Source organism: Manis javanica, chromosome 2 (assembly GCF_040802235.1).
Source record: "Manis javanica isolate MJ-LG chromosome 2, MJ_LKY, whole genome shotgun sequence".
NCBI lineage: Eukaryota > Metazoa > Chordata > Mammalia > Pholidota > Manidae > Manis > Manis javanica.
Window position 1 is genome coordinate 83,455,085 of NC_133157.1, and position 15,472 is coordinate 83,470,556.

The following is a 15,472-nucleotide window of genomic DNA, read 5'->3' on the forward strand; positions in this document are numbered from 1 at the left end:
GCTACACTGGAGTCCAGCTGCCCTCACTTCTGGAGGGGATCTAGAACCCCCAGAAGTCCCCACTCAGAGTGGGAGGCTAAATGAGCAGCCACATAACGTATGGTGTGCCTGCCTTCGGGAATGGGGAATGTTTCTTCCTGTTAGATTGTCCACTGCTCTAGGGCTCCAGCAGCCATGCCCTTTGGGCCTCATTACCTGTGTGGAAGTCTTGCCACCACGTGGTGGATTTTTCCACCAGGTGCTCTGCCTGGCTTGGGTGTTCCACATGACTGTAATAAGCATAGGCTTTTGATCTAAGAGGCAAGACTCTGCAGACCTCAGTGGAGGTGTTTGGGGGCCTCACTCAGCTCTGCAGAATCTAAGGCCCTCTCACCCAAGGCGCCTCCCTTTGGGCCTGCCAGCAGGCTATGTTTCCATCAGACAAAGCTTCTGAAGCCCCACTGCATGACCACTCTGAGTCTTCCTGAATTCAGGTTCCACATTTTCTTAGGAAGTGATACCCCACAAAGATTTGTCTTTGATTTGCAACCCCTGCTTTGGGAGGTTTCACTTGGATACCTCACACACGCAAATTGTTTTTCATTTTCTTAGTGTTTGACCTAAGGCCTGAGAAGGGACATCTGCTCCTCAGAAGTCCCCCTGGCTCGGAGAAGTAGCATCTTCTGTGTGTTTAGTCTCTGGGCATATCTTGCCTCTGCCCATAAGCTTCCTGTTTGTCCAGTGGGATCATGGGGGTGAGGCGAGCCCACAGAGCAGGCTTCCAGGGAGTTCTGCTTCCATGGAGGGAATACTCAGACTTCCTGGGAGCTCTGGTTTCTCTTTAACTTATCATCTTTCAGTTTTATCTGCACAGCCGTCTCTTCGTGTAACTCCAGCAGTGAATTTCCTGCCAGCGTCATCTTGCCTGGCCTGAAGTGACCCCCTTGGTCTGCCTCCTGTTTTCTCCTCACCCTGGGCTTCCTCTGTGAGGTGAGTCCCCATCTGATTCAGAGCCAAGGTGACAGATCTGTAGACATCATAGGACAGTGCTTGGCCAAGAACGTTGTAAAAAGGATTCCTCTTGTCTGGGCTGATGGCCAGACAACCACTCACTGACTCGTTGAGACCTGGGCCTGTGACTTGCCGCCCCAGAGAAGTAAAACCCTCAGCCTCAGCGTATTCAGTCTCCAGAGCCTGTGGATGGTGTCTCTGAAGCACATCAGTCACATGGCTGTACTGAAAATCACGTACCAATGAGCATATTTGAATTTCTTCTGAGTTACTCAAGCCCAAACTCTTCACCATGCAGATCTGACTTAGGATAAAATGGAGTGAATTCGTCCAAAGACAAAGCATGACAGAGGGTCCCAAACCTGCCATGAAAACACACAGGCTAATAGTATTTCCACCTAACGTTGAGAGGGAAAACAGGGAACTATTCAAACATCTTTGTGCAGTCTCTCTCATGCTGCAGAACTGGGCAGAGTCCATATCAGGGAGGACCATGCCACAGTTCCTGTAAGCTACTTTTAATCTACGCAACTCAGTGAAGTACTTGCACAGTTATCACCTATGCCTGTCAGACTCTGACAAACAGTTCCTTTCGTGTTACCTTGGCTAGTTTTCCCCATCTTGAATCTTAGCTCCTTGAATGAAGCTGACTTTCCTTTTCTTGGCTGTGGGATAAGGAACTTGAACTCAACTCCTTGTGTGTCTTCTCTTTCCCCATGAAGTCAGCTGAACCTCCTGCCCCCCTTTCCAGTTTTTCTACCTTGAGAGCAGCTTGCCGAATTGAGAACAGATTGTACCCTATGGTCCAGTTAGTTAACTTCGGCCCAGTAGCTGAAAGGGGATTACATGTCAAAGTCAGGGGATGCAAATAATGGGATTGGCCCGAAGGGCAGCATGCTGAAGTCGGAGTGATCATGCAAGGGACTGACCCCTCTGAGTCCCAGCTGGACACCCAGAGGGCCCTGTGCGGCTTGAACACTGGGGCAGGGAGCCCCGACCTCTGGTTGTCTGGCCTGGTCACTGTGAGTTAAATGGCAAGGCCTATCCTAGTGTGACACCTTTTGATGAAGGACATTTGTCTCTCCATAGCAAACTGGACTCATGAGGAGGTCCTGGTTCTGATGTAGGACTTTATATATTTGGAGAAAATATCTGTAGTATTGTTTTTATTTATGTGTCTGGTCCATTAGGGATCCTGTTTAGACAGTATCAAGTGTAAGTACCAATACATTTTTTTCTTCCTTTCCCTTTGGGCTTTAAAAAAAAAAAAAAATTAACACCAAGCAGGTGTTCTGCGCCTGCCCTGAGTTAGGGACCAGGGGTGGTGCCGAGCAGAGTGGGTGACGGCCCCAAGCCCGCAACTGGAGCGGGACCCTCGCTCACTCTGCTCGCCTCTGTCCTGTTGCCCTCACCACTCTGTTACGTGCCAATGTCTCATCAGTCCCTGTGGGTGGTAAATCCCCACTCACAGGCCGTATCTGGATCAGGCAAGAATGAGGTATGGCAACGAGTGACAGAAACCAAAGGAACTTCCCCAGAACAAGATAGCGGCGTCACCTCCAGGTTTGTGTGCATCAAGTACCAGGGAGGCCTCAGGACTCGCTCCAAGGGTTCCACGGGACCCGGGCTCCTTCCCACCACCACCCTCACTTGGCACAGGGTGGCAGCGAGGGCTCTCAGTCAGGCAGCAGGAGTGGTGGTGCTCTGCCTGCTCTCTGTTGCCACCAAACACACCAACCCAACAGACCATCTGAAAGAAAAGAAAAACTAGTCTCCAGTGGTACCGGGCTTCTGTCAGGAGTGAGGTTATCCTGTCTCCTCAAGCAGCACAGACCAGCGGCCAGAGGAGGCAGTGGGCTGCTTCCTCTTCCAAGCCTGATGCGGTTGGTCCCCGTCCTTCTAACCGTCCAGACACCCCCCAAAAAAGGTCTGACTGTTCCTCCCCAGCTGCGCCCAGCTCCACCCAGGCCCAGAGAAGGGGTACTGTGACTGCATCCTATCTTAGGAAATAGCCTCAAAGGGCAGCTCTGTGTTGAAAATTAAAAGGAAGCACTGCATTCAGAGTCTAGTGCCAGCTCTCAAGAAGCTGACCATTGAACAGGGAGAGAAGATCAAAAGCAAACTTTCATAAAAAACTGGCGTCAAAATGCCTCATGACAAAAACCAAAGAGCCAGAACCAAAGGATTGTGTGGTTAACAACAGACCTCAATCCTCTGAAACATTGAATGCTAGACCCCCTCTGAGAAAGGGCAGAGTCCTACATGCAGAGACCTGTTGTGACTGTTTCCTCACTGTTCCCTAAACTTGCTTGGCTATGAAACCCTTTCTCCAAGCAGCATCTCTTCATTTGGGAAAGGCTCTTCCAGATAGATCTCAGACCTTTGCCCTCCAAGAGGTACCATCAGGACAAGTGCAGTGAGCCAAGGACCCACTGCTGTCGTTCTAATCTTCCTTATTTCTGAGTCCTCGCCTGCTCTGGTTTGCTTATTTCTTAATTATAAGGAGGCTGCTCAAGCTACCCGATACTCCCTGTATTTGGTTTCTTTGACCCACTGGCAGCACCACACTTGTGTGGGAGCCAGATCCTTGCCCGCCCCTGGTCTTGGCACCTGGGTTTCACTCTCTTCTCCTAGGCGCTGACGTGTCTGTGTGGCCCTGTCCTCCAGGAGGATGCTGTCCCCAAGGGGCTGCCTCTGCCCAGCGTGTTACTCCCATGTGTCCCAGCCACCGTTAAGCAGCACCTCGCATCTGTATCTCACTCCTAACTCACGTGTGTTCCGGTTCCCAGGTGACATGCTGCTGTTTGTCTCCTTGGTGAACTGCCTCGCCCTGCTGGGACCTTGGCAGTTGGCACCACTTTCTCATTGGTGGGGGAAGCCCTTGTTCTCCACGTCATGTGCCATTTGACTGAACCCTGGTAGCAGTTCAAAGTAATTTTTGGAGGGTTGTTCTTAATAATAATCATAGTAAATCACTGGCTTTGCTTTTCTGTAAAAAATGCTTTGTCTTCCTGTTGTGAGTGGCTTCTCAAAGAGCAGGAGGAAAGCAGTTCTGAGTGCTGTGCCACCGAAACATGCCAGGGGATTGAACTTGGTCGGATGTACCCAGATCCATACAGGGCTAGCCTTTCTCATCTGCCGAAGTCCTTGGGGCTAGTGAGTCAGGATGGGAGGAGAGGTTTCCATGGAGCAAGGACAAATTGCTTCTCTTCACCTGACCTCCCCTAATAGCGGAGTCACTGTGGGAATGCCCTGGGCATTTGGACCAGTCAGCGTGAAGATTCGGTAGAAGTATGTTTCCTGGGTCTTCCTGGAGCATTTGGCTTTGTGTATTTCTCAGGATGGAGACCTGGTTCATCACAAAGATGGGAAAGGGTAAATTAGAGGTGAGCAATAAGCATGGCTCAGCCAGAAATTTGTGAAAGCATTTCAGCCAGAGTCCTTGGGGTGTGTTGTTGATTGTGCTTCTGGCACAGAGGACCCTCCTAAATGGTGCAGCTCTTTCCTGGAGACATGGGATCTGCCAAGATGAGGGGCAAAGCACCTGAAAAGTGAGCCAGCCACATGTGCTGATGTCACAGGAGGACTCCATGAGCCTGGGTGGGCTGGCTCAGGATGGCTGGGCACTCCTGCTCCTTCCCATTCTCTGCCATGAGGCTGGTCCATGGCCTGGTCACCTGCTGGCCCTCATCCCCTGTGTGGAATCCTTCCCCCCCTCAGCTTCTCAGGTCATCAGTCCAGTCAAGCCCACCATCCAGAATGTCTTGGTGCTGCTCCACCTGTCCATTGCCACATAATAAACTGCCCCAAACTTGGTAGTTTAAAAACAACAATTATGACCCCTCATGCTTCTGAGTGTTCCTGCTTTGGGTCTTTCATGCGGTTGCACTAAGATGTTGGCTGGGGCTGGAGCCATCTGAAGCTCTGATGGGCCAGGTATCCAGTGGCCACTCACCCAACCACCTTTTAAAGCTGCTGTCAGCTCAGCAGGAGTAGTGCATGGGAGCATCCTCACATGGCCTCTCCATGTGGCCTGGGCTTCCCCCAGCAGGGTGGCTGGGTTCCAGAAGGAAGCTCCCAAGAACGTGCATTCCAAGAAACCTAGGCAGAAGCCCCAGAATCACGTCTGCCACATTCTCTTGGTCAAGTAAGGCTTGATTCCAGGATTCCAGGAGATTGGATAAGAGCCTCTCATGCCCGGACAGGCAGGGTCACACTGTGGAATAGCATATGACATGGAAGATGGGACTGGAGCTGTCTTTGAAAAGTGCGATCTGCTTCTCATCATCTACCCACAAGGTAAAACTCCAACATCCAAGCAAAGCCACAAGGTCCTTTGGGGAACAATGGGGACAAATGGAATAGGTCTGCATCCAAAATAAAATTAACTTTGCTGAGCCCTAATGGGAAAAAAAATGCTGCAAACTAACACTTGATTTCAAAGTTGTTGGGAGTAGAAAAATGCTGAGAAGAAATTTGGTGCTGCTTTTCAGCTGCTGAAATCCTACCATCTGGCTCTGTTGTGAAGAATGAAGTGAGATAGCTTGTTCATTTTACCCTCTACTTGTGCTGATGCACTTAGAGAACACAGTGTACACTCACACACATGGCCCCATTTCATGTTGTCATTGTCCTTGCACAGAGGGGTAACTGAGGCTCAGAGAGGTCCCTGCTTTCCTGTGGCATTGGCGGAGTTGGGGCTGGCGTTGCTCCTTCCTGGGCAGGGCCTGTCTGTAGGGCTGTCCTCACATGTCCCCACCACTCCCTCTTCTCAGAAATACTACGCAGGTTCTCTCATGGCCTCCTTGCCTCAGTTTATGCTGGCCCTCCACACACATGCCTGCTTCACCTCTGACTGGTACTCAGCCTTCAAGACACAGCCTGGGTCTCCAGAGCCCACCCCATCCCCTGGAGTGGTCAAATCCTTTTAGTGCCCCTCCCACATGGTGGTGGTCCGTGCTTGTCTCTACCTTCAGTCTGTAAACCCTTGGGCGTCTTTTCCACTGCCATATGTATGAATTATTACCAGATGTTAACTCATCCTGGAAGTTCATTTCTATCACCTCATCTCTCATTTAAGACATGTAATCCCAGAATTCTAGCAGGATTCAAGCTGCTACCCCTCTTTCAAGGCAGCTCTTCAAGAATGGTTGGCCCATAAAGTTGTGCCAGGGGTTGATATATGAATTCAAAAGTTAAACTTACTTTGTGTTAATTAGAAACCTTATTGGGAAGACTTGGGAGGAGGGAAGAGATGGAGCTTGTCAGCTGGTTGATTCAAGCCAGATCTTTTTTCAGTATTAATGTTGGGAATTCACAATAACAAATAGTTATATAAATAATTTTTAACTGTCCTATGTGCTGGGTAGAAACATTTAAAGTAAAAAAAAAATTGTATGCCATCTAGTCACTTTTTTGAATCCGGATGGGAGAGCTTGTTCTATTGTGGTATCTAGATGAAGGTCAGCAATGAAAATGTTAGACCCTAAGTTAGGTTTTATCCCATAAGGCAGAACAAACTGTTGTGTCCAGCCAGATTGCTCTTCTTCCATTCTGAGGGCAGCATCTGTGACCTTGTATGTCCAACGCATCTCTCCCCAAGTGAACGTAGCTCCCACAAATAAATGAATTTGAAAGAAAACCTGACTGTGTTAGACAAAGGTCAGCAGGTTTATTTTAATGCACTGTGAAAGGTGTGAGACCTGCAAACACACAAACACTTCACAAATGTGTGCATTCATCCTGGTGTGCTGACCTTGAGAATCTTCTATGATTCTCTAATTGTTAGGGTGGTGCTTATGAAGCACACACACAAGGGTGGCTGACGTTTTATTGCAGAGCGCCTCAGAGTGTGTTGAAACACGGTTTTAATTAATTAAGACACTTGCTGAACTGTCAGTGGCAAGGGGAAAGCAACACTGCCCAAATGTGTTTGACCACAGGCCTCCTCTCTTTGCCTCCGCCTTCCAAAGCTCTTTTCTAGAATGATGTTCTAGTCCGACTGTAAGTTCACAGGCAGGTGACTGGTATTTCAAACAAAATGGGCCCGAGCCCAGTACAGGAGTGGGGTTCAGTGAGTAGAGCTTTGGAGGCAGATACACTGGGGTTTGGATTTACTTATCAGTTATGCAACTTGCTGATGATTTGGGGTAATTTTTAAAAATCTCCCTGAAGCTTGGTTTTCTCATTGATATATGAGGTGATGATGTGACTCTCCTGAAATTGTGATAATTAATAAGGTAATATGTGTGAAATCTCCTTTATAGAATCCTGGTTATGGTTCCTTGAGTGACTGCAAAGGTAGTGATCAAATTAGATGTATTAGAAAGCTGGACAAAGAAATTGGATGGCAGGTTGTTCCCTATGAAGCTTTGATCCCTTTCAGCCAAAGTTTTTCTTTTTAATAAAACTTGTGATTGTTTTTGACTCAAATTATTTTTAGTACAAAACTCTTTTAAGCAAGGATGTGTCACATGATCTTTGTTTCTGACCCTTCTAGTAAGTAATAAATATTTATTACATTTAATTGAAAGTTTTTATCTCAAAATGCATTTGGCTGCCTGTACCTCGTGCAACAAACTCTTGTCAGTTATCAGATTACAGAATGTTAGCGGGTCTAAAAAAAAACAGCAATTATGGTGATTATTCGTGGTAGTTATGTTCTATAAATTCACTGCAAACACTGAATCAAGGAGTACTGAACCATTCATCCTAGAGAAAATACAGGGTTAGGTTTTTGAGCCTCCGGTTGTAACATTTTTGTCAACAGATCACTGGGTAATCTTGTTTTATGTGTTTTTGCTTAAAGGCACCTCAGTTAGTGTACATTTTTGATTCATTAACATTGACCTCATGACCAACAGGACTATCACTCATGCCCAACAAAGCTTGTGTAATACACATATTTTCTCTCTAAGGAGTATCATGGCCTCTGTACTTATGGACACTGGATGTCACGCATGGGGCCATTTTAAGTAGTGATACCATCAACAAAAAGCACAGAAAGCAGAAAACAAGGCACTAAACAGACCACCAAAAGGACACTGTTTACAGGATGAGCTGGAACAAGAAGGCAGACTTCACCTGGATAGACCTCAGCCCCAGGACATGCACATTGGGCCACTTAGATCCACAAATGACCTCAGAAGTGTGCAAGAGATAACTGTAACTAAGGTTATAAATAAATTGGAGTGAGTAGGTGAATGTGCAAGTATGGAAGCTGCAAAAGGGAGGGTCACAAGTGTGCTCTGTTTTGTCACTGTAAATGTCCTAATATAGGGTGGGTTTCTTCCTCCCAGTAAAGAAGCTACACACTCCCCATCTACTGACCGTGGTTGCAGCTCCCATGTGAGTGTCCATCGCTGAGGGTCCTCCCGGGTTTCTAACAGGAGGGGGCGGCAGTAGTCTTGCCTGTCTGTGTGCATTTACTTTCCTCCCTGCTCAGAGCTCACCCTGGAAGCTGCATCCGGTTCTTGCTCTGGGAGCCCAGGATGTAGAAGCCCTGGCCTCCAAAACCCGAACAAATTGGTTTTTCAGTTGTTGGTAGGTAGGGAGAAGACTGGAGGAGAAGAACTGCCCCCACAGTAGGCTTGAGGGAGCTGGGGGCTGAGGCCAGCTGCCCAGGAAGGAAAAGATCAAGCATCAATTAACTAGCAGTGCAACTTAAATTGGGCCTCACAAAGCAGATTGCTGTGCTGAGAAAATTCCTTCTCCGAGGAGGCAGTCCTCAGTTTGCTGGCTGCCTGGGAGATTCTGCTGGGAAAATTCCCCACAGTTACCTAGGGCACATCAAGGCCCTGGGGCCTCTCCAGGGTGCCCTGCCTGCTCTTTGACTGGGCTGTGACTGTTTCCCAGGTGTTGAAGGAAGCAGTGGGGACCGGTATCACTCACCCTGCTTGGGGAAGGGATGCAGATAACATGTTTGAAGATTAAAGCAGCCACTGGATTCGGCAGTAGTTTTACACACTTTACCCATAAAGTGTGTTTTTCCTGAGGGTTCTTTTCCCTCTAATAGTTATGAGAGGTATTTTGGGGTAATACTGCAGTGCTTTGAGATTTAAGGAGCTCTAAGCTAATGACTGTAACTCCAGTTGTCAAAGACTAGTAAAACATAACAGTTATTGAAGACTTCCTACTGCCAGGTGCTGTTCTAAGCACTTTTCATGTTTTAGCTTATTTAATCCCTCCCTGTCATCCCAAAACACAGTTCAAGGTAGGTGCTGCTATTAGACCCACTTTACAGATAAGGAAGTCGAGGCACAGAGTGGTTAAGTAGTACATGAGTCCACAGTACACAGCCAGTGGGCAGGGGAACCCAGACAAACACAGGCAGTCTGTGCTCCTAGCCCCACTCAACTCAGTTGAATTACAGTGAAGCATCTTCAGTTTAAACCTCTGGTCTTGGGGATTCTAGATTCAGAATTTAAGGGCAGCATATAAACCTTGCTTGTGGGCTCCCAGAGGAGCATCACCCAGTTCCTCCAGGGACGTAAAGATTTGCCTGCAGCCCTCTGTTCTCAAGGAATCATAGTCTCAGGGGGATAGAAGTAGGTGAAAACCTGGGGGCTCTGTGGACTCACAGGTGCAGGAGAGAGCACGGTGCGGACAAGGCGGCTGTGGCCAGGCAGTGGGCAGGTGGAGATAAATAAGGAAAGGTGTCCTTAAAGAGACAGTATTGAGATGGGTCTGGAAAGTCAGCCTCAAAATCATTCTACACCTCTCTGACTGTCTGCAGCCAAGGTTAGCCGCCATGCACCTTAGAATTGTATCTTCTCCTGGACAGGGGCCTTTCCTACCTGCTGGTCCCTTAACTCCTCCTTTGCCACCACTGTCCCTATGTGTGACCCAGAAGTATAAGTGAGGGATTGATCATCTGGTGAAGGAGTTAGGCTCCAAATGCTCCTCTGCAAACCTGGCTGACATGGCCAGCTTGGATCGTGTTGCACACAGGGTGTTCAGTGTCTCTCCTTAACAAACCACTGGGGTGAGTGGGCTTGGGTGCTCTCATCTGCCCAAAATTAAAAGCAGGAAAGGTCAACATGGAACATTTGGCAGTGAAAACACAGTTGGGGATGGTCTTTGAATTTAGGCTTGTATTTAAATTCTTCATGGCTCTCATGATCAGTTTTAATTTTGGGTCTTTGATCTTGTTTTGTTTTTTTAAAGATGCAATCCAAACCACTGAGTCTCCCTTGAGCTGGCCTTGAGTCTTTACAGCCCTTGAGACAAGTCCCTGTGATTGTGTGAGAGGCATGCCCGGGCTGGGCTCTGGAAGCACGGGTTGCTTGTGGGTGGAGGTCCCAGGTTGGGCCAGTGCAGTGCCCACTCTGTGTCCTGGGCCCCTTGAGAGTGCTCAGTGGGGACATAACACTGTCTTTGAGGAAAGATGGGGATAGTAGCACCACTTCACTGGATTCTGTAAAGCATTCGCTAGTTTTGCTGTGTGTTCAGGCTGTTTTTCTTCTTTTATCCATAAGCCCCATCTCTGCTGCCAATCCCCGCCCCCCCAGAGAAAAGGCCCAGTACTTTACTCCTCAAAGAAGTCAGAAAATGTAATAAAGTCATAACAGGTCCCAGGACTCTTTAAGTTAGTGAATTTATGGGCTGTCGAGGTTAACATTCCAGTGTGATTTGGGGGAAAAGGTGATTCATAATCTGTCATGCAAAAAATTTGACATTGTTATAAAAATAATCCTCCACTATGTGTTTTTTTCACTGACCTCCAATGCTAAAGTTACATTTTAAAGTATCCATTCTTTAACATCAAAATATTACTATTAATTGATTTTCTCTCTCCCTTTTTTCTCCGTGTGAGGAGAATAAAGCTAGCTAAAAATAACTGATAATTCTCTACTGAGCAGCTCTCCAGCAGGTGCCAAGAAAAGTACAGATCCTGTGATAGGTGGATAGTTCCCCTGGGCGCTGGGGAATAAGCAAGGATGCCAGCATAAAATAAAAGGACGATCTTTCCACTGTATTATTCCACCTTATTTTGTGTTAGGTTCTGTTATTATTTTATGTTACAGATGAGTAGGAGGCTCTGGTTATATGCTATAACTTTGGATGTATGAGATACTTTTCCTCTGCGAGAAACAGAAAACCAAAATCAAACTAACTTTAGCAGTAAAGGCAGTTTTCTGGCTTATATTGCCTAGAAATCCACAGGGAGATGGCCTCAGGCTAGGGTTGATCAGCCACCCCACAGCGTTACCACAAACCTGGTTTCTTTCCTTTGGCTGGCTCTGCCTCTACAAAAGTTGACTTCAAACCAAGAATGGCTCTTCTCTGGTCCCAAGGTGGCTGGCAGTAGCTTTTGGGGTCATATAGTTCACTATTCACATCCAGAAGAGAAAAGAGCCTCAGAAAAAGTCTTTTGTCTCTGCTTCTCCGAAAGGTCTTACTTAGGTCATGCGCCTATCACTGAAGCCCAGAAATACAGTGCCCTCCCTGATTGGCTTAGCCTAGCTCACATGACCATTACCTATCTGGGAGTGGAGTCAGCTTCCCCAGAACCACAGGGATAGCTATTAATTAGTAAAAGAGGAAAAGGAGGTGGTGCTAGAGAAGCAACTAACATATATGGCTTATCAGTTCCTGAAGTGTGAACAAAATACAACTGACCCTTGAACAGTGTGGGGTGCTGACCTCCTGTACAGTCAGAAACCATATGTAACTTTTGATTTCCCTAAAACTTTAACTACTGGTAACCAACTATTGACCAGAAGCCTTGCTAATAACATAAATAGTTGGCCAATACATATTTTGTATATGTATTATGTACTGTATTCTTATAATAAAGTAAGCTAGAGAAAGGCCTTTTTGTTTTCAAATTGTTGCAAATCTCTGAAAAGTTTTCTAGTATGTTTGTTGAAAAAAAAATCTGTATAACAAGTATACCCACACAGTTCAAGCCCATGTTGTTCAGGGGTGAACTGTACACATTTTTTTTGTTCTGAATATCTCAATTGATATATATTGGTGATAGAAATCTGTCACTGAAGGCAGGTATATTTTTCTACCAGTTCCCTTTCCCAGTCCCTTGTTCTTCTAGACACATAGGAAAAGAGCTTGTCAGAAAGAGGTCAGATGAGGGAGCTTCTTCCTGCTGTCCCAGGATCTGAAATGGGAGGGAAGGAGAGGAGCACAGAAATGGAAGCATTATTGCCCATCCAATAAATTGTACCTCAAGAAAAGAATTTTCCTTCCTTGAAATTTTGTTTATACAGAAACAGGCTTAATGAAACTGAAATGTCATAAGAAATAGTCCTACTTAATTTGTTAATTTCCTGCAGTTGGGATTTTGCCTATTCGTGATGCTTTTGTTCCCTCATGCTACAGCCTTCTGCAAATCCTGCTTTTTTTAGTGAACAATAAAAAATGTCTTAAGTGACCTGGGCCTTCTTCTGTCTTCTGCCTTCAGTGGGCAGTTTGCCGTCGTGAAGAAATGCCGTGAGAAAAGCACGGGTCTACAGTATGCCGCCAAATTTATCAAGAAAAGGCGGACGAAATCCAGCCGGCGGGGCGTGAGCCGCGAAGACATTGAGCGGGAGGTCAGCATCCTGAAGGAGATCCAGCACCCCAATGTCATCACCCTGCATGAGGTCTACGAGAACAAGACAGATGTCATCCTGGTTTTAGAACTGTGAGTGCTGTCTGTGTGGCTGTGGCCCGGCCAGGGGTAGGCAGGGGCGAGGGCTGAGGGAGTTGCTGAGGCCAACCCAGAGCTTCCCTGCAGCAGGACAGCACAGTGGCCTGCCCTGCAGCCATGTTGGGATGGCTTCTTCTTTGCCACGAGTGTGCTGCCTGCCCTGGGGCCTAGCTGCAGTTGTCTAGAATAATCCTGCAGAGCAGCCCCCCTGACTGCAGTCCCACCTGATTTCAAGCAGGTCCCCAAAACTTGGGGCTCTTCTGCATTTGTCGTAAGATCATCTGCTTTCTGAGTTTTATGTTAAGCGTTACATGTCCTCTCTCCTGTCATAATGCTCCTCTGCCTTCCTCTGTTTTCTCCTTCTGTTCCCTTCCCCTGTGTCTTTACACTCCCCCCACCCCGATATTTAACTGTTGGAATCCTCAACACAATTTATGCAATAGGGTAAAATCGAACCAGAATCACTCAGAGGTGATTATAAGACTTATTTTTAAAGTTTTTTGCCTATTTTCTCCAACACACCTTGCCCCTCAGACATTATGATGGGAACCTGAGTGTAGCATGTTGTCCTCTGATGTGTCTCCCTGGCCCTGGCCCCTGCCCAAGTGTGCCACTCCTGACCAAGTCCAGCACCACAGACCAGTGAGGGAAGAGAGGAAGCTTTGTAAGAGCTTGGCAGGGTATGTCTCTGGGCTGTTTGGGTGGAGGGAGACATTGTCCTGAGGGTAGAGGGAACGATGGAGCTTCTGAAGCCTGGTGACAAACCAATCCTGGTGGTTCTTGATGCTGATAAGCCCCACCCATTTCCTGGAAGCCTCTAGAATTCAGATTTGCCCTTGTGCCAGTCTAATATCTCCCCATGTTTGCAGATCTGTTGGGACTAAGAGGTGCTTTTTGAGACCAGAGTTGCTGAAAGTGAAGAGAGGTTTTGGGCAGGCCCAGCCTAGACCCCGGGGCCCCACACTGCAGGTGCCCTGGGCTTTGCAGTCAAGTCTGGAGGCACCCACAGCTTCTTGTCTGTCACTGGGATTTGGGCACATTCCTTTATGGGTTTGAGCAACAACCTTCTTAACTATACATGAGGGTTAATAATACCTACTTCAAAGGGTCTTGAGATAAATGAGATAAAAATTGAAAAATACCTAGCCCAGCGTCTGGCTTGTGGGTGAGTGAGATACACATTTGCAGGAAGTTCTCAGCCTCTGCACTAGTGACATTTGGGCTGGTTCAGGCTTTGTTTAGGGGACTGTCCCATGCCCTGTAGGATGTTTAGTGGCACCTCTGGCTTCTACCCACCAGATGCCAATAGCACATCCCCCCACCCCCCAGCCATGACAACCAAAAACGTCTCCAGACATTGCCACATGTCCTGTGGGGGGCAAAAATCCCCCTCCTACCCCCATTGAGAAGCACTGCTCTAAAAGGAGAGCAGGATGCTGGGTGCACAGAGGATTAAGGAGCCTGCTCAGGATACAGCAGAGGAAAGAATTGCCACGTCATCCTCACTGTGGCTTCATGTGAACCAAGATCAAAAACCAGGGCCAATCCTACCATCTTGAGGCCTACATCTCCTCCCTTAAGGCTACTGTAAGAGACTGTGTATTACATAGTTCCTGGGAAAGCAGCGTTACAAATCAGAACTGTTTTGCCTTTTTAGAGAATTTGCCAGGTTGTGCCCAGTGACTCCAGAATGGCACTTATCCTTTTTCATACCAAACTGTACGATTGATGCCTGGGAGTTACTGCTCTTCTTGTTGCCACTTGGGTGTGTATATTTGGGATTCAGCTCTGTTGACTGACTCCAGTCCACAGGTACTTTCTGTTAGATGCTTTTATCCTGTGAGTAAATTAGGTGATATACAATTATTTACCATTGGATTTTTAAAATTTCTAAAATGGTGCACAGAAGTTTTGCTGCTGGTTGTACAAAGTCTTGGAAGTTAATGTGTAGATTTTTGTAACCACCCAAATCAGGGTTCAGAACAGTCCCAGTAGCCCACGAATGCCCTTGTCCTAACCCTTTATGGTCACACCCTACTCCCACCTCCTACTACTGAGCTGCTCTCCCTCACTGAAGTTTTGTCCTTTTGAAAAAATCATATAAAGAGAATTATGCAGTATTCAATCTTTAGAGGCTGGCTTTTGCACTCAGCATATTGCTTCTGAGATTTGTGCATAGTCCTTTGCTCCTCTACTGCTGAGTAGTATTCCCCTGAATGGATCTTTGTTTACCCATTCATCCACTGAAGGTCATTTGGGTTGTTACTAATATTTAGTGATCATGAATAAAGCTGCTGTAACCATTTAGTTATAGACTTTTGTATGGATGTACGTTTTTATTTCTTAGGGGTAAATACCTATGAGTGGGATTGCTGTTTCATGCGCTAACTGTATATTTAACTTTATAAAAAACTGCCAAACCATTTTCTAAAGCTGCTGGGCCATGTTACAGTCCCCAGGGGCTGAGCGGTCCCGTTGTTCCACCAGCACTTGGTATTGTCAGTATTTGATTTTTACTGTGGCCATTCTGGTAGGTGCATAGTGGTGCACAGCTTTACATAGTTCATTGTGTGGCAACCTTGAGTAAAGTTCAGTGAGCTCAGCAGGAGTGGCTGTTAGATGGAAGGGGCAGGAGGGACCTTAGGAGATGGCCCCTTCCTCCTGGGGTCAGACGTGTGTTTCTCTTCCCTGGTTATTTGCTCTTCACAGATTCCAGCTTCCCCTGTGAGCTGATCGCCCTTGCCTTTTCACCTGCTGGGCATGTAGGGGGTTGTGATGGTTACTTTTATGTGTCAGATGACTGGGCTGTGGTGTGCCCAGACATTTGGTACATTA

At 47.0% G+C, this 15,472-nt stretch overlaps 1 protein-coding gene across 5 annotated transcripts in view; it reads left to right on the forward strand.

The window, feature by feature from the left end:
- Positions 1-15,472, forward strand: part of DAPK1 (death associated protein kinase 1) — a 162,151-nt gene that overhangs the window by 73,521 nt on the left and 73,158 nt on the right. For all 5 annotated transcript variants that reach the window (XM_073228745.1, XM_073228749.1, XM_073228748.1 and 2 more), the window contains exon 3: positions 12,410-12,631. In XM_073228745.1, coding sequence (XP_073084846.1) covers positions 12,410-12,631 — 222 coding nt within the window. The remainder of the gene's footprint in view (positions 1-12,409; positions 12,632-15,472) is intronic.